We start from the raw sequence: 27543 nt of genomic DNA, 5'->3' as shown, positions 1-27543 counted from the left end.
TGTGGATTAGGAAGAAGTTATTGGACAGAAAACAGAGGGTAGGGTTAAATGGTCCATTTCTCTCAATGGAGGAGAGAGAACAGAGGAGTGCCGCATGAATCTGTACTGGGACTGGTACTATTTAACATATTATATATGATACGGAAAGCGAAACGACAAGTGAGGTGATCAAATTTGCAGATGATACAAAACTATTCAAGGTTGTTAAAACACGTGCAGATTGTGAAATAGTGCAGGAAGACTTTAGGAATTTGGAAGATTGGGTGTCCAAATGGCAGATGAAATTTATGATGCACATTGGAAAGAATAATCCGAATCACACTTACTGATGCTAGGGTCCACATTGGGAGTCAGCGCTCAAGAAAAAGATCTGGGTATCATTGTAGATATACGCTGAAATCATCTGCTCAGTGTGTGGCGGCGGCCAAAAAAGCAAACAGGATGCTAGGAATTATTAGGAAAGGAATGTGAATAAAACCGAAAATACTATAATGCCTTTGTATCACTCCATGCTGTGTCTGCACCTCGAATATTGCGTTCGGGTTCTGGTCACTGTATCTAAAAAAAAATATATAGTGGAATTAGAAAAAGATTCAAAGAAGTGCGACCAAAATGATAAAGGGGATGGAACTCCCCTCTTATGAGGAAAGGCTAAAGAGGTTAGGGGCTCTTCAGCTTAGAAAAGAGACGGATGAGGGGAAATATGACTGAGGTCTACAAAATCCTGAGTGGTGTAGAATGAGTAGAAGTAAATTGATTTTTTACTCATTCCAAAAGTACAAAGACTAGGGGACACGCAAGGAAGTTACATGGAAATACTTTTAAAACAAATAGGAGGAAATATTCTTTTTCACTCAATGAATAGTTAAGCTCTGCAACTCTTTGCCGGAGAAGGTAGTAACAGCGGTTAGCGTATCTGGGTTTAAAACAGGTTTGGACAAATTCCTGGAGGAAAAGTCCATAGTCTGCTATTGAGACAGACGTGGGAAGCAACTGCTTGCCTGGGATTTTTAGTATGGAGTGTTGCCACGATTTGGGTTACTGCCAGGTACTTGTGACCTGGCTTGGCCACTGTTTGGGAAACAGGATACTGGGCTAGATGGACTATTAGTCTGACCCAGTATGGCTACTCTTATGTTATGTTCTTATGAAAGAGAAACAGTGATACATGTCTCCCTGTACTGTGCAAAATATAAAGATATCAGATATAAATTTCAAAAAACTTCATATGAATAATGCAGGGAAACATTTATGCTGGAAGGCAGGGAATATCAAATAGCACCAAAAAACAGCATAAATTACAGCAGTAAAGCTTGAGGTTGATGAAAATAAAGGGAAAGAATTGAGATAAAAGCAACAGACCTCCTGTCCTGAGTCTAGGCCTTTCTTGCATTATTTATTTATTTAAACAATTTCGAGGTGGTTTACAAAACATTTTTCATAATTATAAAAAAAAATAAAAACAAAATAGCTAGAGAAAGTAATATAAGAAACATACACTTACAGACATGAGTCTTTAAATGCCACAGAATTATGTAAAAGCCCTTTGAAATAAAAACGCCTTGAGTGCTTTTAGAAAACTTCAAATAATCCTTCATAGAGCCCAATTCAAAAGGAAGTGAATTCTATAATCGAGCCCCTTCAATGTAAAACATTGCAGTCTTGTATTCCTCAAGTTGAATATGATGAAGGAGGGAATTTCCAGTAATAGTTTTTCTGCTGAAGGCACTGTGTGAGAGGGGCAGTAACATCATTCAAGGTGGCAAATAGATTAAAGGTAATTTGCAATTCAAAGCTTTGAAAATTAAAGTCAAAACTTTGATTTGGGTGTGCCACTGTAATCTATTCAAAACCAGTGAAATATGTTCATATCTATCAGTCCCACTAATCATCATATTGTGGTGTATTGATAACAACCTAGTGATAGGACAGTTGGGGAAGACGCAGGGTCATACAGCTCATACAGTTGATCATCAGGCAGAGAAACGAGAGAAAGTATATCTTCTGTGTTTCTGTGGCATTTTTGTGAAGAAACATATCTGATATGATATCAAATGGGATTCTTATGCAGAGGTCATGGGAAACCCAATATCCCATTTATTGATAACTATAACTATCTTCTCTTATCCTTTCTTACTGTAACTTTAAATGCCTGCAGAGTTATATCTTTTTTTCTGTAAGATTACACCACATTTATATTGTTGGGGTTTTTTTTTTTGGTTAACATCATCGTGATCTTTGTACCCACTTCAGTTAGCTAGTGTTGATAATACCCTTAAGGTTTTAAGACATAAAGATTTCCCTTGACCTTTGGATTGCACGACTGGTGAAAACTAAAAGATCCATAGGATTGGACGGGAAGAGAATACCCTATAAATATTTTACTGAACTAACAGAAAGGGGAAGAGGCAGTTGTACATTTCACCAGATTCTCTTTTCCCCCTTGGCTTTCAGGCATTACATTTACTTCAAATATGGGAAGAACATTTGCCATAAAAGTGATCAGTGCCGTACTTGGATGCATTGGTTTGTTTGTCATTGGGATTGTCATCGGAAGATTTGCCCTAGCACCTGACGTCCCCAGCTGGCTACAGAGCATGAGCAATGATGGAGACCCAAGCAACAGCCAAAGACTGATGAAGGGAAATTCAAGCTGAAAACATAAGGAAGAACTTAGAGTAAGTGGTCATTCCATTTCTTACTGAACTGAGGCAGTGTGATTGGTGGGGGGGAGGTGTTTTACCTTTGCTGCACTATGTCTGAAACATAGAACAGGAGAAGATGATTTTCTGTGTATTCATGAAATCTGATTCATTTTGAGTCAAGCGGTATCAAATTTAAAACAACCAAGAAGATCCAGGAGTCGAAATTAATTTTATGATTACTGATTGCTGAGGCACTATGGGGTAACTTCTCTACAGGTCACCTAAAGTAAGGAGCTATCATTTAGATGTGGCCGTTTATGTCAATGGCTAGTGTAAATGTCTGTGACTAAATGTTGTAGCTTTGTGCATAACTAATGTGATTGTAGAAGCTTAGCTCATAAATGTTTGGCATGTCCCTGATTTGCCCATGCCCCGCCCACATGCACACCCCCTTGCAGTTTCCACTATAGATTTTGAGTGCTAATTATCACCAATTATCACTGATTGGTTGTCAATTAGTGCCTAATTTACCAATTAACTTTCGCACCTAACCTATACGTTCAATTTTGCACGCTAAGCATGGAAATGTACTCACAAAATATAGAATTAGGGGGCTTGGGACCATTTCAGTCTCCCAGTCTTTAGAGTAAGCTTGCAGGTTTATTTTCGAAAGGGAAGGGTGCCCATCTTTTGACACAAATTGGGAGATGGGCGTCCTTCTCCCAGGGTCGCCCAAATCGGCATAATTGGAAAACTGATTTGGGAGTCCTCAACTGCTTTCCGTCGCAGGGACGACCAAAGTTCCCGGGGGGGGGGGGGGGGGTGTTGGAAGCATAGCAAGGGTGGAACTGGGTGTGCTTAACAAATGGGTGTCCTCAGCTGATAATGGAAAAAAGATGGGCATCCCTGACGGGCACTTGGCTGAGTTTACCTGGTCCATTTTTTCTTGTGACCAAGCCTCAAAAAGGTGCACGAACTGACCAGATGACCACCGGAGGGAATTGGGGATGACCTCCGCTTACTCCCCCAGTGGTCACTAACCCCCTCCCACCCTAAAAAAACTTTAAAAATATTTTTGCCAGCCTCAAATGCCATACCCAGCTCCCTGACAGCAGTAAGCAGGTCCCTGGAGCAGTGCACTTCAGGCAGGCGGACCCAGGCCCATCCCCACCCTACCTGTTACACTTGTGGTGGTAAATGTGAGCCCTTCAAAACCCACCAGAAACCCACTGTACCCACATGTAGGTGCCCCCCTTCACCCCTTAGGGCTATGGTAGTGTTGTACAGTTGTGGGTGGTGGATTTTGGGGGGCTCAGCACACAAGGTAAGGGAGTTATGCAACCTGGGAGCAATTTGTGAAGTCCACTGCAGTGCCCCCTATGGTGCCCGGTTGGTGTCCTGGCATGTCAGGGGGACCAGTGCACTACGAAACGCTAGCTCCTCCCACGACCAAATGGCTTGGATTTGGTCATTTCTGAGATAGGCGTCCTCGGTTTCCATTATCGCTGAAAACCGGGGACAACCAACTCTAAGGACGACCATCTCTAAGTTCGACCTAAATGTTAAGATTTGGGCGTCCCCGACTGTATTATCGAAACAAAAGATGGACGCCCATCTTGTTTCGATAATACGGGTTTCCCGCCCCTTCCCGAGGACGTCCTGCGAGGACGCATTCAGGAAAACTTGGGCGCCCCATTCGATTATGCCCCTCATGGTCTCCTTCACTCTTTCAGAGCAACTAGGGTGGGAAGGTCACATTGAGAAGTCCTTTGTGCACTCAGAGGACATAAAGATAAGAAAAAGAGCTAGCGATAGAAAAGACAAAATCATACAGAAAAGATAGTTAAAGTGAATAGAAAAAGAGAATGAAAAGAACGGAGGGCCATATTTAGGAGAAAATCGGCTGCCACTAGCAGTCTCATACATTAGATCTGGTTTCAGACATTGACTACTCCCCCCACCCACCCCCCAGAAAATTGTTATTGATTTTGAATAGTGCAAAAATAGTATTCACTTGTATTTACTTTTTCAAACCATAATACAAGCTTATGGGTTTATCATTAGCTGTAAAACATGCCAACACATATTTCAACCATAGATAAGATATAATATGAAAAAAAAGAGTAAAACCAGCTTAAGAAACTGACTCATCAAACCTCCCACCCATCCCTCTGCTCATTCACAGGAGCATAATAATAAAAGATAACTATACTAATGACCTGGAATTAGCACATAATTAGTAAAGTGAAGGCTGGGAAGAGATGGACAGAAATGCTTGATGCCCAAGATTAGATACCCCAGTAATTATAATGAGTGACCTTACTATCAGAAAGCCTACAGTTGAGGTCACTGTGCTGGAAAGCTTTGGACTGTCAAAGGAAAGGTTCCCAATTTTTCTCAAAGGAAGCCACCCTATTATACTTCATAGCAGTGAGGTGATTCAAGAATGTACAGCCCAGAACAGTCTGTTCATATCAGGTCTGAGGATATGAGGAGTCCACTGGATGGCTGCTCTAATCAGTACTCCAGCACTTTCTGTAGACTGTCTTGCAGTTTCCACAGGAAAGGCCTGGTGCAGATATACTTTGGGTTCTTGAAGAAGCTCCACTCCACCAGTACTTTTAAATGCCAAGCTACACCAGGTCCATAAGGTTGTACTAAAGGGCAGTTCCACCAAGCATGCCCGACTTTACTTTTTGTTAGCATCCAGCATCCATGTACTGCACTACTGGCACGTGCATTTAACAGCATGAAAAGCTATTAGAAATAAAACAGTAGTTTTCAAAGGAATCTCTGTTGGGAAAACAGTACCTCACTTGTAGTAATGGACTTTTACCAAACTGCCTATTGATATATGGGTAAAAACACATTTGTGTGATGCCATTCCATGTATAACTTTTACCCACAGCGAGCTAAGATGTTTCCAGAAGTGGGAATTGGGTGAGGGGTTTGCTCGTATGCTCATACTTTTGGATTTTCAAATGCATGCGCATAAAATTTCCTGAAAAATCTGTGTGTACGTTTGAAGGTACCTTTGTGGGATAATTTGAAAGTGAGCTTGCTTTAAAATTTGACAATGTTTTGTGGTCAATGGCTTCAAGGGATTCAGCCTAATGTTAGTGCAGTAGACTCTGATCCTGGTCAACCTGGGTTCAATTCCCACTACAGCTCCTTGTGACCTCAAGCAAGTCAACTTAACCCTCCGTTGCCCAGGTACAAAAAAACCTTAGATTGTGAGCCCTCCAGGGACAGAGAAAATACTTGCATATAATGGGTACAGCACTGCTAGTAGTAGAAATGATTATTATTAGTAGTAGTGATGCTCACCGTCTTTTAAAAACATTTTGTTTGCAATGTTTGCAGCTGCAGACAGAGATGTCTTCCCTATAAAAAAAACTGGTGCCCAATTTGGGTGCTGATAGGCAATTTCAGCGCCAAAAAGAAGGAAGCGCACTAAGCTTGATTCTGTAAAGGTCCAAATTCAGTGCAGAGCTTGCCCATCGGGTCTAATTTCCATGCTAAAAAAGAGGCGGGGATGGGGCGGAAAGTGGGCGGAGCATGTGTGTGTTGTGAAAATCAGTGCGGAAACCGTATTCTACAAAAGGCACAGATCCTGATTACTCCAAAGATCTGCGCTGATTTTTTGTTACCTGCTACAAATAGAGCCCAAGTCCGGTTGTATTTGTTTTTTTGAGACTCAGAAACTCTGTTGGTGTCTTTTACTGTACTGTATTATTTACTATACCGTCACTTATTGCAACAGCAAATCAGAATGGGTTACATAAAAAATATACATTAACATACATTTTAATTTAAGTTAGGAAATCCATCACTTTGATGAGTGCTGACACATCGTAGTCAGTTGACTTGCATTTTGTTTGTTACTTCCCACTCATGGCAGGCTCAATGCGGCTTACATGGGGCAATGGAGGGTTAAGTGACTTGCCCAGAGTCACAAAGAGCTGCCTGTGCCTGAAGTGGCACATTTGTGTTCTCGACTATGTTCAGCACCCATAGTTGGGCAAGGAATATGATTCGGTGCGGTTTTCTCATTCTAAAGACACGGGTGCTTCTTACCTTGATCTCTGTGTCTGTAGGATAGTTCACCCTTTCTTAGAGGGACCTTCAACTACAGCTGTTTCTTGCAATGAGAGTAAATTTCCTATTTTGGCTAGGCTACAATTTTCAATTGCTCTGTCATGGCTAAGGGTGGCACAAACAAATAATCCCACTGTCACTGGTAAAAGTGTCAAATATACTTGCTGGAACCAGGACAACTGCTACAAAAGCCAATATCTGTGAACATCCCAATTCAAAACTATTTAAGATATTTTTTGAAAATGATTTTTGGAAGAGTACCCTCAGAATTCTCCACAATCTTTGGCAATTAGTAATGACTGTTGGAAGTGCTATACCAATTCTATAATGGTGCTCAAAAATTGTGTACGGAAATTTGGGCATGTGCCCAATTTTTCTATGCAATTTAATTGAATAACCAAGCCAATTAGGGGCCAATAATTGGACACTAATTGGCATCAATTAAATTTACAACGCACTTTAGGTGCTGAGATCTGTGTTTAAATTTTACTTATGGGTACAAAAAGGGGGCAGGGTCTTGGAAGGCACATGGGATGGATCCGGGACCTTCCAGGAATTTACACAGTTTTATAGAATAAGAGAGTTCTGTGTGTATTTAGGCGTGAGAATTTGCACCAGGTTTAATTTGGTGTAAATCCTCATGCCTAAAATTTGACATGGATCCTGGCACCTAATGCTATTCTATAAATGGCACTCAACTCGGAGCACCATTTTATAGAATAGCACTTAGGGGGTTTTTTACACACACGCTCTGGCGTTTTTAGCGCATGCTAAAAATAGGTGCATGCTAAATGCTAAAGATGCCAATGTAGCATGCGCTGAAAACGCCAGCGCGCCTACGTAAAAGACCCCCGGATAGTGTGAAATTTTATCAGCACCGATTTTTTTTGCCACAGTATATAGAATTGTGGCCTTAATGTGCATAGTCACCATCCAGTTTACATGAGCTGCTAGAAAATTACCCCGTTAGGACTTGATTTTATAACAGGATGCCTATGTGAGAAGTCCTAAAGGTGCCTAATTTAAACCTATTTTATAAAGCCAACATAGGCACCTGTGTACCTTTATAGAGAATAGGTTCTCAGATCCAAACCCAATAAGGCAATGTTCCCAAGTCCAGGCCTGCAGTACCCCTTGCCAGTCAGGTTTTCAGGATATCCACAATGACTATGTATGAACTTGATTTGCATACACTGCCTCCATTATATGCAAATCTCTTTCATGCAGATTCATTGTGGATACCCTGAAAACCTGATGGCAAGGGGGTACTCCAGGACTGAACGTGGGAAACACTGCAGTAGTGCACAAATGATGCACACATTTGCACCTGTTCCAACAAAGGTGTAAATGTGTGCACGTATACATGTACATTGCAGCTCTGCCTCCTCTCCCCCCAGACTACCACTCAGGAAGGCCCATGTGCAGACTGAGGGCCTCTTTACTAAACTGCTCTAATGATTCCTAGTGCTGTATCGCATTTGCCGCTCGAGAATCGCTAGTGCGGTTTAGTAAAGAGTCCCTGAGTAAAAGTTGGTGCACACTTTCCTTATGTACAGTTTTATACACTTATGTAGTCTTGTAATTTTATAGAAGTTCTTTCTCGTATCTACAATATTATTATTACTATTATTATTTATTTGGTTTTTGCTCGCACCTTTTTCAAATAGTTGCAAAGGTGAGTTATATTCAGGTACACTGGGTAAAGGCTTTACATTTATCCCTTTAGGGGGTAATTAGCATCAAGTAAATGGCTCTTGTATTTTGCAACTCAGAGAGAAATTACCTTTGCATTGTGGGAAGCTGATTGAGGGGGTTAAAACAGTCCAGGCATTCTTTACTTCCCCAACCTAAACATGCCTCCAGGAATGTCCTTTGTAACCAGGCTCAAAGCATAAGCCTTGTGAAAGCTATGCATATTTAATGCCCCAGGTAAATAATTGAAAACTGTCCTCACTAACAAGGGTTGATTTAATAGACTTTAAGAGTCATAAAACTCAGTCGCTTTCCAATTACCCAAAGCTGCTTGTGCTGAGCCAGCGGAAAGCAATTTCTCAATTCTAATGTAAAAACATGTTTATTGTAGTAGTAATTTACAAAGTCATTTGAAGGCACAATCTCACTTTTAAATACTCTTCTGCTTTGGTCCTTCCAGACCTTGGGGGTGGTAACTTTAGAAAGTGGTTTTTTTTATATATGGGTGTAGTTTGGGAGAGGTGAGGGGGCATCAATCCTCCAAACACTGCAGGGTATAGGCATGCAAAGGAGTGCCTCCCACCCCCTCAAATGGTCCAGCATCTTCCTTCTCTCTCCTTTCCACCACCCTCCGGTCCAGCATCTCCTCCTTTTGCTTCCCCCTAACTCCTCCTCCTCCCCAAGCCATCCCTTCCATCAACTCTTTTCTATTCCATTTTCATGGCTACTAGTGTCTTCAGTAAAATGAAGTGGAGCTGACCTGCCAGCCCTGAATCCTCTGATGCACTTTTCCTCCTGCCAATGGGTTTAGGACAGACAGGACCTTGCAGAGTGCTTTATCACAATGAGTTGAAGGCAGAGGGTGGACCACAGGGGAAGAAGAGTGCTAGAAGGAAGCAATGGAAGTGTGGGGGGGGGGGAGCAAGATGGAGAGGGGTAGAGCAGGGACCGTCCTTATTTCTTAATTTGTACAGCGCTGCGTAACCCTAGTAGCGCTCTAGTAATGTTAAGTAGTAGTAGTAGAGTGGAGAGAGATGGGAGATGTTGCACAGGTGTGGGAGGAGAGGAGGGGAAATATGATGTACTGTGTTGGGAAAGGGGGCGGGGAAGAGAGACAGGACATGCTGGCATATAGAAAGGATGTAATAGGATGACAGAAAGGTGAGGAAGGATTGGGGACAGAGTGACAATGAGGCTGGAGAAGGAAGAGAGAGATTAACTGAAGATGGTAGGGATGGGAGTAGGGAGCATCGAGTTAAAAGAAGGGTCTCACATTGGAGCTGGAAGAAGGAGGCTGGAGATGGGAGAAGGGGTTAAATCAGGCAAATGGTGAGAATGGGAGAAGGGGCCGACCGGTAGAGGGTGAAGCTGGGGGCTGAATTGGGAAAAGGGAGCTGATTATTCAAGAATGGTCTGATGATGGGGTTGGGAGAATATGCTAGGAAACTGATATAGGGGCTGGGAGGAGACAGATGCTGGCAGGTGGCAGTGAAGAAGGAGGCTGATGAAGGGGAGTGAAAAGGGGGAAAAAGGATAGTATCTGTCGGAAGGGGGAAAGCAGGGCATATATAGGTGAAGGTGAATATGAATGACCAGAGGATGCTGGGGGCAGGAAGAAAGATAGGCAGGGTAAATGAGGTATAGGAAAATGGGATAGGCAAGCAGATGCTGAAGAAGAGGCTTTGGGAAGAGGCAGAGAATGGATGCTAGGGATGTGTGAGAAACAGGAGCAATAGATGATGTGGAAAGGAGAAAACATGGAAGAAAGTTATGGAAAGTTTGAGAAAGAAGGAAGGAGATAAGGTGAAAGTGGGGAAGAAAAAGGGTAAGGAGAGCCTGGATAAGATGGAAAGACACAAGAAAGGAACTGGAGATGGATAAATGACAGGGAAGGAGGCAGAGGACTGGAAGGGAAGGAGGAATAAATTTGGCCATAGGAAGATAAAAATGCAGGTAAGTAAAATGAAGAAAAAAGATGAACCAGAAAGATCAATATCAGAGACAGATGTAAGGAAGGAAGGAAGAAGACAGAGGGAATGAAAACAAATAATCAAAGGTGCAAATGATTTATTTTCAGTTTTTAGAGAATGACAGACATCAATGTGCATTTCTTGTATTTTGTTCATTACAGAAGGAAATTCATTTCTGTTTCTCTTTCTTCAGTGTTCCACTACTCACAGGGCCTGGTGTTTTTTTGGGAGGGGGGATGTAATTTCATTTTTTAAATCTGCATATTTATTTCTGATCTATTGAGCCATTCTTTACTAGGTGATGATTCTATTTTTCATTTGTAATCAAAGGATTCTGTTATGTCCTGTTTAGAAGCTATAGCAATCCGTCTTGTTTTCTTTTCCAAACTGGATGGCTGCTGGTGTGCCCTGAAAATGTCAGGACAAATCAAGGTCAAGTATGCATATGTAGCATTGCATCAAACCTTATGCTATGAGTTTATATTGTTGGGTAAACTGGATGGACTGTACAGGTCTTTTTCTGCCATCATCTACTATGTTTTTATATATGTTACTAGAATATTTGAAATGCTGACTTCCTTATTGTCCTTACCAGACCAGTCTAGAACTTGTGGTTTGTGCCCATCACCAGCAGATGTGTGAAGACAATTTTAGAATTCTGGTTTGTACTCTATTAGGGCACCACATTGTCTCTAGCAGGTGGTGACAGGCATACTTGCAGTTTCCTATACTGAGGGAACTTCTTTGTCTAGTTGGGGAACTGGTACCCATTGAGGGAACCAGTGTTCCTTTCTCTTCTTACAAAAATAAAAAAGAAGTTGGAATTTATTTTTCTGGAGCCAAGGGACATCTCAGAGGAGTATGAGAGTTCCCTCCTCCCCACTCCTCTCGCTTAGCTCCTTTTTCTTCTACAGCAACAGCAAAGAGCAGAGCAAAATAATTTATTTCTGAGTATTTACTTTTGGGCAGAAGAAGAAAATTCTACACTACAAAGATTTGTGAGTTAGGGATGGAGAAATGTTCCCTACTTACTCATTGGGCCCAGGGTAGCTCGGTTAATGGCAGTATTCTGTGAATATTGGGCAATATTTTCAGTACTGATGCAGGCCGCGGCACTACATTTGGTTTTTATCATGGGCAGAACATCTGACTGAAACTGTTAAGCTACTCATGGAAGCCCTTGCTAAGCATATGAAGTTTTGTGTGCACTATGGGAGCCCATACAACCTGGTGGGGACCTATAAGAAATTGTGTTAAAGGCCTTGCTGAAATCCAAGTATACTACGTCTAACGCAGTGTTTCCCAAGTCAGTCCTGGAGTACCTCCTTGCCCATCAGGTTTTCAGGATATCTACAATGAATATGCATAAAAGAGAGTTGTATACAATGGAGGCAGTGCATGCAAATCAATCTAATTCATATTTAATATGTATATCCTGAAAAGCCAACTGGCAAGGGGGTACTCCAGGACTAACTTGGGAAACACTGATTCTAGCACATACCCACAATCAATTCTCTGGTCACCCAGTCAAAGAATTCAATCAGATTCATTTGGCACAATTTTCTTTTGGTAAAACCATGTTACCTGTCTCCAGCAGATGGTGATGGGCAGAAAGAAGCTCTGGTGAAGTAAGAAATGAGCTCCTCAAGCAGAAGGGGAAAACATCTTTTGGTTTTAACATATATTGTTCAGACTGCATCATATTTAACTACCTATATGTGGTAGACATGATGGCAAATTTCCAACCAGTTTTAATCATGACCCCCGAGCCGACTAGACTTAACATCATTCTTAAAGATGAGTATACTGTTATGAAAAGTATAAAGGGTTTAAATCGTTATGAGGTTTGGATGAGATGGAGGACAGTAGAGGAGAGAATCGCGGGACACAGATGGCAGGGCAGGGAAGAGGAGAATCGCTGGACATGGAGGGGAGGGAAGAATTGCTGGACATGGAGGCATAGGCGCCGACTCTGTGGGGTGCTCGAGCACCCCCAACATTTGACCCGTCCGAAGTCCCGGAACGGAATTTCCCAGCCAGCCCGACCTGCGCTGCCCACCCTCTTCTCCCAGTCCTTTGCCTGCTCCTCTCCTTCCTGTGTGCCGCCCAGAATTTAAAAGTTTCTGACCTCGGGATCCAGCGGCAGCAGTGAAAGGCGAGCAGGCTCGGCGCTTCAGCCTGCTTTCCCTTCTCTCTCAGCTCTGCCTCTGGTATCATCATTAGCACTATTGAAAACTGGATGGCATTGCATAAATTAAAGCTAAATACAGACTACTACTACTACTACTATTTATCATTTCTATAGCGCTACAAGGCATACGCAGCGCTGTACACCATACACAAAAAGACAGTCCCTGCTCAAAGAGCTTACAATCTAGATAAGACAAACAGACAGACAATTAAGGGTAAGGGAATAAATAGGTGAGTTAAAGGACAGGGCAAGTGAGTAGTGGTTAGGAGTCAAAAGCATTAGTAAAGAGGTGGGCTTTACGTTGGACTTGAAAACGGCCAAAGATGGGGCAAGACGCACAGGCTCAGGAAGTCTATTCCAGGCATGAGGTGCAGCAAGACAAAAGGAACGGAGTCTAGAATTAGCAGTAGAGGAGAAGGGGACGGATAGAGAGATTTATCTACAGAACGGAGTACCCGAGGGGGGGCGTAGGGAGAGACGAGAGTGGTGAGGTACTGGGGAGCGGCAGAGTGAATGCACTTATAGGTCAATAAGAGAAGCTTGAACTGAATATGGAAACGGATAGGGAGCCAGTGAAGTGACTTAAGGAGGGGGCTAATGTGAGCATAGCGACTTTGGCGGAAAATGAGTCGCGCAGCAGAGTTTTGGACTGAATGAAGAGGAGAGAGATGGCTAAGAGGGAGGCCGGTGAGAAGTAGGTTACAATAATCAAGACGAGCTCTTCAGTTGATGAAGAGACTAGTATTACTATAAAAGAAATGGTTTCCCAATTATCTTCAACATAACGAGTTTAGGAATTCTTTTTGACTCACAATTTTCACTAAAACCACAAGTTAATCGAATGACCTAAAAGATCTTTTACACATGCAAAATCTTCGATGCATCCAAAGTATTTTGAACAGGCTCACTTTCAGCTATTAGTGCAATCTTTCCTATTAAGTATGCTAGACTACTGTAACATTATATATTTAGAATACTCAAAACAACTATTAAAAAACTTCCAAACTATCCAGAACATGGCTTTATAATCTGACCTACTCATTAAAAAAAAAAAAAAAACTGACAGTTTAACTCCAGCATATGTAAAATCTTACTGGCTTCTTATATCTGCCAGAATTCATTTACATTTTAAAGGTTTCATTTGGTCGTGCTCCTCAAAATTTTGTAAATCACAGCCTATGAGAAATTTAAGTATGTTTACCTTCCAAACCTTACAGGGAAAAAGGAGATTAAATTATTAGATGGTCCTCCTTTCTTACAGGCAGCAAGATTGGATAAAACTATCACTAACCTTTTATTTACTGCAAGTGGTTATATGCAATTTAGAAACTTGATTAAAAACTCATTTATTTAGAAAATGTATATTAGGGATATAACACTATTGCCATTGAAAGGGGCCTGTTGTTCCTGTTCATCTAATTCCGATCATTATATTTTTATTTTCTTTTAGGGCCCTGTTTACTAAGCTGTGCTATAGCACACCTTAGTAAACAGGCCCCTTGGGGCACATATTCAATAGACTGCTAAAACCTGTCGTTCTTTCTCTATAATATCAGCAAAATTTGCCCTTTCCTTTCTGAGCACACTACCAGAAACCCTCATCCACACTCTTATCACCTTTTGCTTAGACCTATTGCAACTTGCTTCTCACAGGTCTCCCACTTAGCCATCTCTCTCCTCTTCAATCTGTTCCAAATATTCCGCCAGTGTCGTTATGCTCATTATTAGCCCTCTCCTCAAGTCACTTCACTGGGCTTCCTATCCGTTTCCCGCATACAATTCAAACTCCTCTTATTGACCTATAAGTGCATTCACTCTGCAGCTCCTCAGTACTCTCCACTCTCATCTCTCCCTACTTCCTCCCCAGGAACTCCGTTCACTGGGTAAATCTCTCTTATCTGCACCCTTCGCCTCCACTGCTAACTCCAGACTCCATTCATTTTATCTTGCTGCACCATATGCCTGGAATAGACTTCCTGAGCCGGTAGTCAAGCTCCATCTCTGGCTGTCTTCAAATCTAAGCTAAAAGCCCACCTTTTTGATGCTGCTTTTAACTCCTAACCCTTATCCACTTGTTCAGAACCCTTATTTATCATCCTCACTTAATATTCCTTTATCTCTTGTTGTCCTGTTTTTCTGTCCTAATTAGATTGTAAAACTCCTGTCGAGCAGGGACTGTCTCTTCATGTTCAAGTGTACAGTGCTGCGTACGTCTAGTAGCGCTTAGAAATAAGTAGTAGTAGTAGTTTTAGCAAGCTGCGGCAAAAGTGACCTGCACTGGCGTCAGTGTGTGTTTTCGATGTGCGCCAAGGCCACCTTTTACCGCAGTGGATAAAAGATAGGTCTTTCTTTTTTAAAGAAATCGCTGCACAGCAAGTGAAGCACTTGCCATGTGGCCATTTGGGGAGGGCCCTTACTGCCACACATTGATGTGGCGGTAAAGGCTCCTGTTACTAACCTGGTGGTAACAGGGCAGCTCACGGCACTGCCTGATTATCTCCGGGTACACACCAGCTCTACAAAAATAAATAATGTAGCACCGGATATGACAGCAATGCTGGGGGTGGGGAACTACCGCCGGGCTGCTGAGGAAGCCCGGCAGTAGTTCTTTTTTAGCAAGCGGTAAGCCCACATTTGGCTTACTGCTGCTTTGTAAAATGGGACCTAAATATATTACAATTATTCTACTTTTTGATTATGATGATTGTATTTCCTGATAATGGTCAGTTTTCTTTGGAATGTGATCCACATAGTATCATAGTTTAATGGCAGAATATAAGATATTATTATTATTATTATTATTATTGTTATTAGATCTATAACAATGGCTGCCAACGTTTTGATGCAGGTTTTTCACCAAGAAGCCCCACATTGCTGGAAGTGAACAAGATGAAACCACTTTGGCAAATCACATCAATGGTGAGTGGACAATCATACCTTGACGGAGTTAGAATATACACTTACAACGTCTTGCTTTCGTATCCAAATGCAAGTGATCCTAACTACATAGCCATCCAGTGGGAAAATGGCACTGAAACTGAACAATCTGCCAAAAAAGAAAAAATCCTGAGCCCAGATCAGGAGGACCCTACGGTCGTGACCCCATTCAATGCCTATTCACCAGCTGGAGAAATTTTGGTAAGAATGACTTCAATTTATATTTTTCCTCCCTTCTTTCAATGTCTTCGGCAGGTTTATAGATACAGTTGAATATAGCAGTGATATGTGGTTAAGCACAACTTGTTTGAGTTTTGAAGTGCTGTTTAATATAACCAAACCCACCAGTCATTACTACTCATGATCATTTATCATTTATTAACATTTGTATACTGCCTGTCTTACCAGATCTAGGTGGTTTATAATAAAAATCTCAAAAACTAAAGGAAAAGAATACCACTATAAAATACCTCAAAAATAATACTCATCCATCAAGAACACAATCAACTTGAATACCTGAAATATCCAGAGTCTGACTCAATGATTCTTAGCCTCTCCATCCAATTGATCCCCAAAGGTCTGAGAAAATAAATATGCTTCTAACAATGCTTGAAAGCATTTCAAATTTCCTTCAGCAAGGATGTACCCTGGAAATTTATTCCATAAGTAGAGCCCGCCAGAAGAAAGCACTCTCTCGAGTGACTCCCAGCAGGTTTTTCCAAATTGGTGGAACCACCATTCAGTGAACCTGTAACAAGTTCTTTCATTTATCTAACTTTAATCCAATGACACTGAAATCTTTGCAGTGTATTATGTTCAAGCAGTTGCCCAAGTGTTCCTATCAGCACTGTGTTATATTGAGGAGATAAAATTACAGTTGAAATGCAGGAATTCTGGCATATAAGCCAAGTTTTAATGCTAAATCTTTTTGGCTTTCATACCTTCTAAGCATGCTGCTATATTTATTGCCTTCAGTACAAACTCTTAAACTGATTAGATCTTTGATAAGCAACCTCATGAGTTATATGTAAAAGATAATAACTCATCTGTGACCTACTGCCAGCCTGCTGAGGAACTGAACAGAGGTGATAAAAGTTGAAATGCCTGTGTGCAATAATGAAAGTCTGATCGTTCTGGTAGTTCTATTATTAGGTTTCAATTTACTGTTCAGGTTTACCTCATTTATTGGAATTTTGTTTATTCTTGGGTATTTTACTATTGTTATGCCAATAAAATTGTAAGTTTTATGTTAAACTGTACCTGTTGTACACTGCCTTGGGTGACTCTCTTTAAAAGGTGGTTAATAAATTCTCGATAAATAAATAAATAATGCTAGCATGTTTACTTTATCTTATCTTATCCTTAATCCTGTTCCAAATATCAATTTAGTTTCAAATCTGCTGGCATCACTGAATATATGTGAGACCTATTTACTGAGCAGCATTAATGTGGTTTTGGTCAATTAATACAAGTTAAACACTATAAATATGGGGGTTAATATTCAGCTGGCGGAAGTGAGCATTTTGCTGACCGCTGCTGGCATTATTCCCATATATTTAATGCCCGGCACTGTCCAGGCTTTGGCATTAGATATCTGGGTTTGTTTTTTTTTTTTTTTAGCCAGCTAGCACATAATTGGTTAAGTCAATATTCAGAACCTAACTGGTCTAGTGCTTAAAGATAGAACTCTAATTCTGTGGTCACATTTATGCGCTAAACCTGGCCAGTTACGTTCTGAAAATCAGAACTTAAGCGACCAAGTGCTGAAACCCCCCCCAACATAGCTGGTTTTCACTTAGGCACTAACTGGTCATTTTCAGTGAAGAAAGTGCCACTGAAAATGACTAGATAGCCTCAAACAGCAATTTAACCCAGTCAGCAGCCTTTTCTGGCCGGTTAAATTGTTTTCAATATCAACCGGAAGGCTTTTAATACCCAAAATATCAGCTATGAAAATAATGAGCTATATCACAGGCAAATGCATGCAAAGTAGCTCATTACTATGTAATGCCCCATTATACTAGGGATTACTGAGTTGTTGGGAGTCCATCCCTAGAGTTACTTGGGGGGGGGGGGGGGGGGAATTGGTTGGTAAGAGAGAGTATTAACCCAGCCCTAAGAGGAGTCTTTGTGGGAAAGTGCTAAGGGAAACATTCCTGGTTGTTGAATTTTATTTATTATTTAATAGGATTTATTTACCGCCTTTTTGAAGGAATTCACTCAAGGTGGTGTACAGCAAGAATAAGTCAAACATAAGCAATAGATAATTACAGCAGTAAAATATTCAAACAAACAAAAACAAAGTATGGCATAGTATGTTACATGCAATGCCAACACAATACACAATAAAATATTTTAATAGCATAGGGTGTAAGCAAAGATGACACATATAGATAGATAGATAGAGTAACAGGAGTAAGAAAGTAAGGGACTAGTTTAAAGAGAATTGCAAATGAGGTCAGAGAGGTGCTTGAACATTATCTTAGCTAGGGTAGGAGTGGATAAACATGCTCTGCTATAATATGTGCAGCTGGTATCATTGCTTCTTCTGTTAAAAGCCTGGTTGAAGAGCCAAGCTTTCACCTGCTTCCTGAAGTAGAGATAATCTTGAGTTAAGCGAAGCCCCGCCCCCTACATCAACACCCCCTCCCCCTTCGTCAACAGCCCCACCCCTACATCAACACTCCCGCCCATTACGTAACACCCTCGCCCACTACGTCAACACCCCCGCCCACTATGTCACTAACCTCACCCCCCCCCACGTCACTAACCACGCCCCCCGCGGGGTGAAAAACTGCAGCCGGCGGTGAAAAACCCCCCGCCCGGCTCAAATAAAAGAAGCCCAAAAAAATTGCAACCCACGGCGGGCAGAAATTTCCCGCAGCGGGTCGCAGAAAACCGCCTACCTGGCAACCTTGCTCATGATGACTAGAGGGAATAAAACAGGGGACGCTCTGACCCAGTAAGCAGGGGGGAAACCCGCCAATGGGAACAGAGCTTACCAACTGGCAACAGCTTAACCAATCATTTAACAGTTCTAAACAGACAGGCAAGTGGAATCACAGTTGCCCTATAACTGCACCCACCATCATGCATTGCTGATGTGACTCTGCAGTGAGCATAACAGAAAAAGTGTCACTCACCCCAGAGCCACATCACAACCAAGGAAAAGGCTGGCAGAGGACAGAACAGGGGCAAAAGCAGTGGAATGGAGCAGTGAGAGGGGTGGGGCCAATTTTTGATATCCTACATCATCATCAACCAGGGATATGGGACAGAGCTTGGTTTGTTTGTCCCTTCCAAACAAAAAGATGTTCAGCTGTACCTGCTGTCCTTTAGAGGATTATGGACTTTTGGGGGTGAGTTGTGATCAGTGCAAGGATCAGGCAGAGATGCCAAGAGGAAGCATTTTTTTCAGCAGTAGATTATGACCTCATTTCTCAACCTAGCTTATGCTCCACCCCATTCTGCCCATACTCCTCCCCCCTGTGTACTACTTCTCTGGCTGCCCTGTGACATTGAACAACTTAAAATCTGGCAGCCAACACATTTTGCCTATTAATCTCACAGAGGGAAGTGTCAGCAGTTAGTTCTGAAGCTGTTTCTGGTCAGCCACAGGCAGAGAAAAAGCTAAGCAGTGATTCTCGAGTTCCCCCATATTCCTCAGGAGAGTTCTTATTTTGGATGGGACATGGTTCCCAATGGGAGTTTCCTTTACAATGCAGGAGATTTGGCAGGTCTGGTCAGGGAACCTCAGGATAAACACTTGCAATTTTTTGTAGGTAGTGGGGCTTGTATCAAGGGAGCTACTTTTTTTTTTTTTTTTAAATCACATGTTGCTCCAGATCTAGGATGTAGGTCTTCTGGGACCACACAACCACTAGAAATTTGACATGCCCGAGAAGGCAGGGCCCTTTCATGTAGAGCAGGGAAAGGGGACCACTGGGCCTCCAGAGGTTTGCCACTTTGTAACATAATAACATGGTAAATGTGGACAGATAAAGACCCGCATGGTCCATCCAGTCTGCCCAACAAGGTGAACAGAGTTGAATCTGACACTCTGCACAGGTTCCACTTCATTATTTATTAAATACTGGTATACTTAGGGCCAGATGCACTAAGGTCCTCGGAAGAGCCCTTCCCTTACCGATTACATAGCGAAGGTAGGGAATGGCCATGCATCAAGGAATCGGAATGCAAATGAGCTGCTCGTTGTAACTCACTTGCATTCTCTATTCCCTTGGAAGCCAGTCGGCCAGTTGGCCAGTCAAGCATGCGCAGAGCAGCCAAGCGTTATGCTGGCTGCTCTGCGCATGCCAAGGACATTCTTCATGGATGTCCTTCACTCAGTCTATGGAGAAAAGGATGAAAACGCAAATAAAAAAAGTCAGTTATTTCTTTCTTTACGGGAGCGCATGGGGGGGGGGGGGGGGCTCTCCCAGATTTGAAACACACGTCCTCTTGATCGGACTCCTCCACCTTTTCTGCACATGCCAAGGACATCCAAAAAGGCGTCCCTGACAAGCATTGCCAGAGCAGTGGGCTGGAGCACAACTGCAGCCGCCGGTACAGCCGGTGATCCCTGCTGCCCCACGCTCGGAAGGAGGGGAAGGATTGCGCATCGGGACATGTGAGGACATCCAATCAAAAAAACTATTTGGACGTCCCTTTCGATTATGCCCCTCCTCCAGGTCTCAGCCAATCACAGCGCGTTTAGCTGACACCGGTGTCAGCTAAACACGCTGTGATTGGCTGAGAGAGACCTGGAGGAAGGGCATAATCAAAAGGGACGTCCAAATAGTTTTTGATTTGGACGTCCTCGCACATCCCGATGCTGGCGGTCATTTGGGGCACCTCCAAAAAAGATATAATATAAATAATTTTCATCCATTTTCTTTCTGAAGGAAGAGCCAGCCAGGAACAGTGCCTGGGTGCAATCCCAAACAGGAGGGGAGCAGAGAGCAGGCAGAGCCGCGGGAAGGGGGTCATTTCTCCGGTAGTGGGCATTTCGGGCACTGAAGGACACCCATAACAAAAAAATCTGGGGAAGAAAAAACGTCCAAGTGCTCGTCAGGGACGTCCTTTTTTGTTTTTGAGTGAAGGGCGTCCATGTTAGGCACTTTAGAAGGACGACCTTGATGAGCACTTTTTTTTTCCTTCCGATTCCCTCACAGCAGCCCCAACGAGAGGTGCAGACCTCCATTAGGTTTTCCACGGTAAGGAGATCGGAAAACAGTAGTGCATCTCATTATAATAGCCTTGTAACGGTAGTGCAGCTCATTATAATAGCCTTTGGATCATTTGCATTCCATTTTTGTTAGCTGCTACCGTGATCGGAAAATGCCCTTTTGTGCATGTCCCTGTTTACTACTTGCACGTTAAACTGGCTAAAACCAGTTTAAAACCCACGTTGCTGGCTCGGAAAGCTTAGTGCATCTAGCCCTTAATCTCTATCTCTCCCTGTCAATTTTGGAGTACAGACCGTAGACTTCTGCCCAGCCCCAGTCCTAATCCCAATTACTGGTATGCTGTCGAAGCCCACTCCAGCCTTGATCGTGATCTATTTATGCTATTTATAGAAGCCATTCCTGTGTCAGAAGGAGTGGAACGGAGGAAGGTGGCTTGGGGTGGGGGGTGAGGTGCATTTTTATTTTTACAGATGGTGAACACTTTTAATTGGTCCCTGAGGGCATCAGCTCCTGCCTTAAGGAATCAGTGCTCTCTGGAGACAGTTATATAAACCTCCAGAGGTGTAGTTATCTTTCATGCCCAATCTGCAATAAGGGGGTAATTCTAGAACTGGGCACGACAAGTTAAGCATCCATTTAAGTGGGCTGTGAATCTGTTCTATAAGAGCACTTATGAGCGTAAGTGCTCTTTTATAAGTCTCTGATAGATTACAAGTCAGCATCAGTGTGCCTAAATTAGGCATATGCACTTATGCCATGTCTGTGGCAGGTGTAAATGTGTGTGTCTAAATCGGTGTTCTTCAATGCATGGCTCAGGGGCCAGTGGTGACCCCTGGAGATCTCTGAGGCAGCCTTCTTCATCATTCCAACTTTTTTTCTGCTATGCTCTTTCCAGGGGCATAGCCAGACAACAGATTTTGGGTGGGCCTAGGCAAGAAGTGAGTGGGCACCAAGTGTTCTCCCCCTCCCCCACCCAAAAAAATATCTCAGCTGGCGGGAAAACGCTTCTTTCCTCCTTGGCAGTCTGCAGCAGGCATGCACTGAAAACTAAGTATGTGCAGATGCCGGTATCATGGAGAGTAGCGTTTTCATTATCATCAGGGGGAAGTCTTCATCTGGCGTAGCTTGGGATCCCCACCAGCTACCACTAAACATGTGCTACGTTGGGTGGGCCTGAACCCTAGGTGGCCACATGCTTGAAGGACAAGGTATTTCTCAGTAGACAATGTATTTGGAAATGTCAACCTTCTTGAGGATACACCCAATAAAAAGTTTGAAAACAGACTGGTGGAGTGGATGACATTGACTCACATTAATCAGCAGTGTCGAGGTCTCACGTGGGAAGGTATTTGGTGGCTCAGTTGGATCCAAAGTAGCCCCCACTTAAAAATTAGGGAAGACCACTGACCTTAATGCAGCATTTTAGTGTGTAACATACAGTATTCCGTATGTTGCACATGTAAATGTTGGACATACCCATGCCTCCGCACCCCTCGTGAAGCCCCCTTACATTTATGGTCTAAGGTGGTTGTGTGTGTATGTTATAGAATACTGCTGAGCACGTTGCTAGCTCTTTTTACATAACTGTAACAGTCTTATACATAAGTGATAGTATTCTATAATTTCTCCGAGGACAAGCAGGCTGCTTGTTCTCACTGATGGGTGACGTCCACGGCAGCCCCCTCCAATCGGAACTTCACTAGCAAAGGCCTTTGCTAGCCCTCGCACGCCGATGCGCACCGCGCCCAAACCGGCTCGTGTTTGTCAGTCTTCTTTTGTCCGCGCTCAGGACGGTCGTGTTTTACCGCCGTTTCATGCCCCCTCAAGTTGACCTCGCGCATCTTCGCGATTTAGCTAAAAAAAAAAAAAGGAGACCAATCGGTCTTTACCCTTTTCCCGTGTTTCCAGTCTTTTTCCCCGTGTAAGTTTCCTTTCGCTTTCGGGACCGGCCTATTTGGCCTCGATTCGGGTTTTTCTCCCTTCTTTTTGGTGCCCTTCGTCATCATCACGAATTTTGATTTCGCCGGCGTGATTTTTCCGCCCATGTCATCGAAGTCTTCCAGCGGCTTCAAGAAGGCACCCAGTGCGCCCGGGTAATCTCGCTCACTGATAGGCACGCTTCGTGTCTTCAGTGTCTGGGGGCTGGGCACCGCCATGCAGGCCTGTAGTCTTTGCGCTCTTTTAAAAAGAGGACTCAGGTAGTGAGATTGGCCCAGTGGAACGCGTTGTTCTCGGGTGCTTCGCCGACAACAGCACGGGCGTCGAGTGCATCGACGTCGACAGCATCGAGTCTTCGACCTCGGTATCGGTATCGACTGCATCGAGGCCTCTACCTCCGGCATCGTCGGTACCGAAGTATTGAAAGGCTGCGTCGGCGTCGGTGGTACCGGAATCCCCGCTGTTGCTGATGTCGTCGGACAGTGGTGCTTCGTCTGGAGTGCAGGTGAGGGCTGTCCATTCCCCTGCTGGTGGCGGTGAGCCTTCGGGTGGGTCTCCCCCTGCCCTGAGGGCTCCTGCGGTACAGCCCCCCGAGATCGACCTTTTTCGGCCTCGGCCCCGAGGAAGCGACGGTTGGATTCTACGTCCTCCTCGTCGGTACCGGGAAGCTCCGGTGACATGCTTCGCTTGAAGAAGTCTATGAAGCATCGTCACCGGTCTCCTTCCCGTCTCGGTACCGAGAGCTCTGGGTCGCCGAGGGAGTCGGCACCCAGTAGGCATCGGCATCAGGAGGACCGCTCACCCTCTATTCAGGAGGTGTCGATGCGCTCCCCCCTTGGACAGCCCAGAACCGCCTCCACGCCCGGAACAGACTCTGACATCGATGCCTGCATCGGCTTCCCAGTCTTTCTCCACAGCCGCTCTGCACGAGAGTCTCCGGGCCGTTCTTCCAGAGATTCTGGGAGAGCTGTTGCGCCCTTCCCTCCGGTACTGGGGGTGCTTGCGCCACCGGTACAGTCGAGTGAGGCGCCGGCTGGCCCCTTGCCTGGGGTGAGGCCTCCGCTGCGGCCGCCTCCCAGGCAGACTCCCCGACGACGTCGGCGGAGGGAGCTTCACCGATGCGGGCGAGGGAGTCCACCTCTCGACGCTCCTACCGTGGCCGTGTTTCCACGGAGTCGAGTCGGGCACGGCTTCAGACGCAGGTTCGTGAACTTGTGTCTGATACTGATGGTGAGCCTCGTGGGAGGAGGAGGAGGACATCAGATATTTCTCTGACGAGGAGTCTGATGGTCTTCCTTCTGATCCCACTCCCTCCCCTGAAAGACAGCTTTCTCCTCCCGAGAGTCTGTCTTTCGCGGCCTTTGTTCGGGAGATGTCTACGGCCATCCCCTTCCCCAGTGGTTGTGGAGGATGAGCCCAGGGCTGAAATGTTTGAGCTCTTGGACTATCCTTCTCCACCTAAGGAAGCATCCACAGTACCTATGCATCATGTCCTAAAAAAGATATTGCTGGCGAACTGGACCAAGCCACTAACTAATTCCCACATTCCCAAGAAGATCGAATCCCAGTATCGGATCCATGGGGACCCAGAGCTGATGCGCACTCAGTTGCCTCACGACTGGTGTGTGGATCTGGCCCTAAAGAAGGCTAAGAGTTCTAGAGAACATGCTTTGGCGCCCCCGGGCAAAGACTCCAGAACCTTAGACTCCTTTGGGAGGAAGGCCTATCATTCCTCTATGCTCATGGCCAAGATTCAGTCCTACCAGCTCTATACGAGCATCCATATGCGGAACAATGTGTGGCAGTTGGCGGGCTTGGTGGACAAGCTCCCTCCTGAGCAAGCGAAGCCGTTTCAGGAGGTGGTCAGGCAGCTGAAGGCGTGCAGAAAATTCCTGGCCAGAGGGGTATATGATACCTTTGATGTTGCGTCCAGGGCCGCTGCTCAAGGTGTGGTGATGCGCAGACTCTCATGGCTGCGTGCCTTTGACCTGGAGAATAGGATCCAGCAGCGGATTGCGGACTCCCCTTGCCGAGCGGACAACATTTTTGGAGAAAAGGTCAAACAGGTGGTAGAACAGCTCCACCAGCGGGATACCGCTTTCGACAAGTTCTCTCGCCGGCAGCCTTCAGCATCTACCTCCTCAGGTAGACGTTTTATGGGGGAAGGAGGGCTGTTCCCTACTCTTCTGGTAAGCGTAGGTACAATTCTCCTTCTCGACAGCCTGCGGCCCAGGCTAAGCCCCAGCGCGCGTCGCTCTCATCAGCAGCGTGCGCCTCAGCAAGGCCCCACGGCTCCCCAGCAAAAGCAGGGGACGAGCTTTTGACTGGCTCCAGCAGAGCATAGCCGACATCAACGTGTCCGTGCCGGGCGATCTGCCGGTCGGGGGGAGGTTAAACGTTTTTCACCAAAGGTGGCCTCTTATAACCTCTGACCGGTGGGTTCTTCAAATAGTCCGGCAAGGATACACTCTCAATTTGGCCTCGAAGCCTCCAAATTGCCCACCGGGAGCTCAGTCCTACAGCTTCCAGCACAAGCAGGTACTTGCAGAGGAACTCTCCGCCCTTCTCAGTGCCAATGCGTTCGAGCCCTTGCCATCCGGGCAAGAAGGGCTGGGATTCTATTCCAGGTACTTCCTTGTGGAAAAGAAAACAGGGGGGATGCGTCCCATCCTAGACCTAAGGGCCCTGAACAGATATCTGGTCAAGGAAAAGTTCAGGATGCTTTTCCTGGGCACCCTTCTTCCCATGATTCAGGAAAACGATTGGCTATGCTCTCTGGACTAGAAGGACGCCTACACACACATCCGATATTGCCAGCTCAAAGGCAGTATCTGCGATTTCAGCTGGGCACGCGTCACTTCCAGTACTGTGTGCTACCCTTTGGGCTCGCCTCTGCGCCAGGGTGTTCACGAAGTGCCTGGCTGTAGTAGCAGCAGCGCTTCGCAGGCTGGGAGTGCATGTGTTCCCTTATCTCGACGATTGGCTGGTGAAGAACACATCCGAGGCAGGAGCTCTACAGTCCATGCAGATGACTATTCGACTCCTGGAGCTACTGGGGTTTGTGATAAATTATCCAAAGTCCCATCTTCTCCCAGTACAGAGACTCAAATTCATAGGAGCTCTGCTGGATACTCGGACGGCTTGTGCCTATCTTCCGGAGACAAGGGCCAACAATCTGTTGTCCCTCTTCTCCCAGGTACAAGCGTCACAGCAGATCACAGCTCGGCAGATGTTGAGATTGCTTGGCCACATGGCCTCCACAGTTCATGTGACTCCCATGGCTCATCTTCACATGCGATCTGCTCAATGGACCCTAGCTTCCCAGTGGTTTCAAGCTGCTGGGGATCTAGAAGACGTCATCCACCTGTCCACGAGTTTTCTCAAATCCCTGTATTGGTGGACGATTTGGTCCAATTTGACTCTGGGACGCCCTTTCCAAATTCCTCAGCCACAAAAAGTGCTGACAATGGATGCGTCTCTCCTGGCGTGGGGGGCTCATGTCGATGGGCTTCACACCCAGGGAAGCTGGTCCCTCCAGAATTCGATCTGCAGATCAATCTCCTGGAGTTACGAGCGGTCTGGAACGCTCTGAAGGCTTCAGAGATCGGCTGTCCCACCAAATTATCCAAATTCAGACAGACAACCAGGTTGCCATGTATTACATCAACAAGCAGGGGGGCACCGGATCTCACCCCCTGTGTCAGGAGGCCGTCAGCATGTGGCTGTGGGCTCGCCGTTACGGCATGTTGCTCCAAACCACATATCTGGCAGGCGTAAACAACAGTCTGGCCGACAGGTTGAGCAGGATTATGCAACCTCACGAGTGGTCGCTCAACTCCAGAATAGTGTGCCAGATCTTCCAGGTGTGGGGCACCCCCTTGGTAGATCTCTTTGCATCTTGAGCCAACCACAAGGTCCCTCAGTTCTGTTCCAGACTTCAGGCCCACGGCAGACTGGCATCGGATGCCTTCCTCCTGGATTGTGGGGAAGGCCTGCTGTATGCTTATCCTCCCATACCTCTGGTGGGGAAGACTTTGTTGAAACTCAAGCAAGACCGAGGCACCATGATTCTGATTGCTCCTTTTTGGCCGCGTCAGATCTGGTTCCCTCTCCTTCTGGAGTTGTCCTCCGAAGAACCGTGGAGATTGGAGTGTTTTCCGACCCTCATCACCCAGAACGAAGGGGTGCTTCTGCATCCCAACCTCCAGTCTCTGGCTCTCATGGCCTGGATGTTGAGAGCGTAGACTTTGCCTCTTTGGGGCTGTCGGAGGGTGTCTCCCGTGTCTTGCTTGCTTCCAGAAAAGATTCCACTAAGAGGAGTTACTTCTTTCTATGGAGGAGGTTTGCCGTCTGGTGTGACAGCAAGGCCTTAGATCCTCGCTCCTGTCCTACACAGACCCTGCTTGAATACCTTCTGCACTTGTCTGAGTCTGGTCTCAAGACCAACTCTGTAAGGGTTCACCTTAGCGCAATCAGTGCATACCATTACCATGTGGAAGGTAAGCCTATCTCAGGACAGCCTTTAGTTGTTCGCTTCATGAGAGGTTTGCTTTTGTCAAAGCCCCCGTCAAACCTCCTACCGTGTCATGGGATCTCAATGTCGTTCGCACCCAGCTGATGAAACCTCCTTTTGGGCCACTGAACTCCTGCCATCTGAAGTACTTGACCTGGAAGGTCATTTTCTTGGTGGCAGTAACTTCAGGTCGCAGAGTCAGTGAGCTTCAAGCCCTAGTAGCTCATGCTCCTTATACCAAATTTCATCATAATAGAGTAGTCCTCCGCACTCACCCTAAGTTCTTGCCAAAGGTGGTGTCGGAGTTCCATCTGAACCAGTCAATTGTCTTGCCAACATTCTTTCCCCGTCCTCATTCCTGCCCTGCTGA

At 45.0% G+C, this 27543-nt stretch overlaps 1 protein-coding gene across 5 annotated transcripts in view; it reads left to right on the top strand.

The window, feature by feature from the left end:
• LOC115477350 (glutamate carboxypeptidase 2-like) overlaps positions 1–27543 on the top strand; it is a 378970-nt gene that overhangs the window by 58780 nt on the left and 292647 nt on the right. For 2 of the 5 annotated variants that reach the window (XM_030214175.1, XM_030214174.1), the window contains exons 2-3: positions 2455–2678; positions 15445–15734. In XM_030214175.1, the coding sequence (XP_030070035.1) occupies positions 15486–15734 (249 nt within the window). In that variant the 5' untranslated portion in view covers positions 2455–2678; positions 15445–15485. Of the gene's footprint in view, positions 1–1480; positions 2679–15444; positions 15735–27543 lie in introns of those variants that run through there. The other 3 variants (XM_030214176.1, XM_030214177.1, XM_030214173.1) reach the window with 3 other exon arrangements.

This window comes from Microcaecilia unicolor, chromosome 9 (assembly GCF_901765095.1).
Source record: "Microcaecilia unicolor chromosome 9, aMicUni1.1, whole genome shotgun sequence".
Lineage (NCBI taxonomy): Eukaryota > Metazoa > Chordata > Amphibia > Gymnophiona > Siphonopidae > Microcaecilia > Microcaecilia unicolor.
Note: the sequence above shows the minus strand (reverse complement) of the source record. Positions and strands in the feature narration are given on the sequence as shown.